Below are 2,174 nucleotides of genomic sequence, written 5' to 3' on the forward strand. Positions count from 1 at the left end.
GTAATACACATATAAAAAAGTTAAAGGACAAGTAATAGAATAGGAAAGTATTTGCAACACATTAAAAAAGAGTTAAAAGTTTTGTGTTTTTTTTGAGGGGAAAATTCTACAAACACTTAATCAAAGAATGGATAAAGAATACCAAAAAGTCATTTAAAGTTTTTTAAAAAAATAATAGAAATAGGCAAGAAATATACAAAAACAGGTTTAGTTTCAACAAATAATAAAGTAACAGAATAACATAATTGTTACAATCAGATTAATAAATATTAAAACTATTTGTAATATCAAGTATTGGTGACTGTGAAAGGAAATGTATACTCATAGACTCTTTTTCTTCATCTTCTTTTTTTTTTTTTCTCAACAAATTTTATTTAGCATAGTCAGTCCCAACATTCAGCACAAAAAGTTTACAGAGGATAGAAAGTGCATTAATAAAAGCCAGTCTTTACCAAAAGAAAACAGAAAATATATTATCGATTCAAAATATTTTACACTTGAATGATAAACTGCAATAACTTATTCTGGGCACCTACTGATCAGAGAAAAGAAGAGAAGAAAAGAATGCTTTAAGAAGAGCGCAATCTCCAGCTGGTATCGGAGAAGTCAGTAGAGGTCACCGAGACCGGCAGTCTTTCTTGCTTTTTGCATTAGTGCCCTCAGCTGGAACTGTTTACGGGACAGAAGACGTACATGCTTTAGGAAGACATCCAGGTCTATTACTCCCCGCCTCAAGGCTTCTCCCAGGTAAAAGATAGTGTCTTCAATAGCATTTTCCTCTGCGTACAGATTTAGGATCTGTTTATATAATGGGGCTGTGGGAATGATAACTTCATCGATATCGTTGTTTTCAGATTGATTTTCCATTTTCTCCAGAGCAGAGCTGAGTTCTTCATCCTTCTTTCTCAAAAGTTCTATGTTTTTATCGACCTCAGCTACTTCTTGATCTAAACGCGTAACCATCTCTTCCAGCTTCTGGTGACCTTTTTTCAGGTCTTCCTCTGTTCGTTTCAAGGCGTTGAGCTCTGCCTGGGCACGGTCCATCTCCTCCTTCATCCGCCATCTCAGTTTGTCACTGACCGCTGAGATGAGAGAAACTCGGATGGTGTCCTCACTGATTGTGCCATCCCTACTGGGACCAACAGTGGTCACAGGAGGCTGGGAAGGGTACTGGGAACTTGTTGTGGCAGGATACGGACCACCGGGTGGGTAAGGACAGCCTGGGTAACCACTGGGATTGGAAGGGTACCCGGATGGGTATGCAGAGATTCCACTGGGCATGCCTGGCATGTAGGAAGTATTTGGTGGCCCTGTTGCCTGGTATGGCGGATAAGATGCTGACATCGTAGGTCGAGAGAAGACTGGTGGTTCATCTCCAAACACCACAATCATGACCTGAATAAGCCCCAACAAGTCTGACTGTGGATGTTTCCATTCATGTAGATAAGGAAGATATATCTTCCCATTTGCATCGACATGCTTTCCTGTTTTAATAGTCATTGAACTAGTAGGCTTAACAAAACAGATAGGGGGATTATATGGGTATGTGTCCAGCAGCCACAAGCATATTGGAATATTATATGCATTACCTCTATAAGGCACAGGAATTGTTCCAGTGAGGTTCATTAGTTCCCTGGAACTGCCATCATTAAAGACATATGAATCCAATACAGGTTTGAGATCTTTGTATAACGTAATAACATTGATAGTTTCGCGTACAGTTAGGTCTCTGTATTTGTACTTGGACACCATTTTCTTGAGCTGACTCTCCGACACCGCCATGGCGGCCACCTCGTGGCTTCTGTCCCCGTAGACAGGGGGTCAGCCGCTCCCGGGCTGCCCCAGGCCGCCCCACACAGCAGCACACTAAGTGGCCAGCCCCCCACCTCCCCGCCTCTAACAACAGGAAGTCCTCTTCATCTTCTTAAAGCAGTCCCTTTAGCATATCTTGCAATGCTGGTTTGGTGGAGGTGTATTCTTTTGGCCTTCTTTCATCTGGGAAGCTTCTTATTTCGCCTTCCATTTTAATTGAGAGCCTTGCTGGGTAGAGCAGTCTTAGTTGCAGGCCTCTGCTTTTCATGACTTTGGCTATTTCTTGCCATTCCCTTCTGGCTTGCAGTGTTTCTGTTGAGAAGTCAGCTGCTAGCTGAATAGGGGCTCCCTTGTATGTTACT

At 41.9% G+C, this 2,174-nt stretch overlaps 1 protein-coding gene across 1 annotated transcript; it reads right to left on the bottom strand.

The window, feature by feature from the left end:
• Window positions 1-352: 352 nt before the first annotated feature.
• LOC129085417 (tumor susceptibility gene 101 protein-like) lies at window positions 353-1,877 on the bottom strand. The gene has a single exon (XM_054591825.1). The coding sequence runs from the start codon at window positions 1,780-1,782 to the stop codon at window positions 607-609; it is 1,176 nt and encodes a 391-aa protein (XP_054447800.1). The 5' UTR covers window positions 1,783-1,877; the 3' UTR covers window positions 353-606.
• Between the last annotated feature and the right edge of the window lie 297 nt (window positions 1,878-2,174).

Source organism: Pteronotus mesoamericanus, unplaced genomic scaffold (genome assembly GCF_021234165.1).
Source record: "Pteronotus mesoamericanus isolate MK-2021 breed Mesoamerican mustached bat unplaced genomic scaffold, CSHL_Meso_final scaffold_232, whole genome shotgun sequence".
Lineage (NCBI taxonomy): Eukaryota > Metazoa > Chordata > Mammalia > Chiroptera > Mormoopidae > Pteronotus > Pteronotus mesoamericanus.

What these genes read in the sequence shown, in the direction of transcription:
- LOC129085417 (XM_054591825.1), bottom strand. Translation starts at nt 1,782, where the DNA reads ATGGCGGTGTCGGAGAGTCAGCTCAAGAAAATGGTGTCCAAGTACAAA.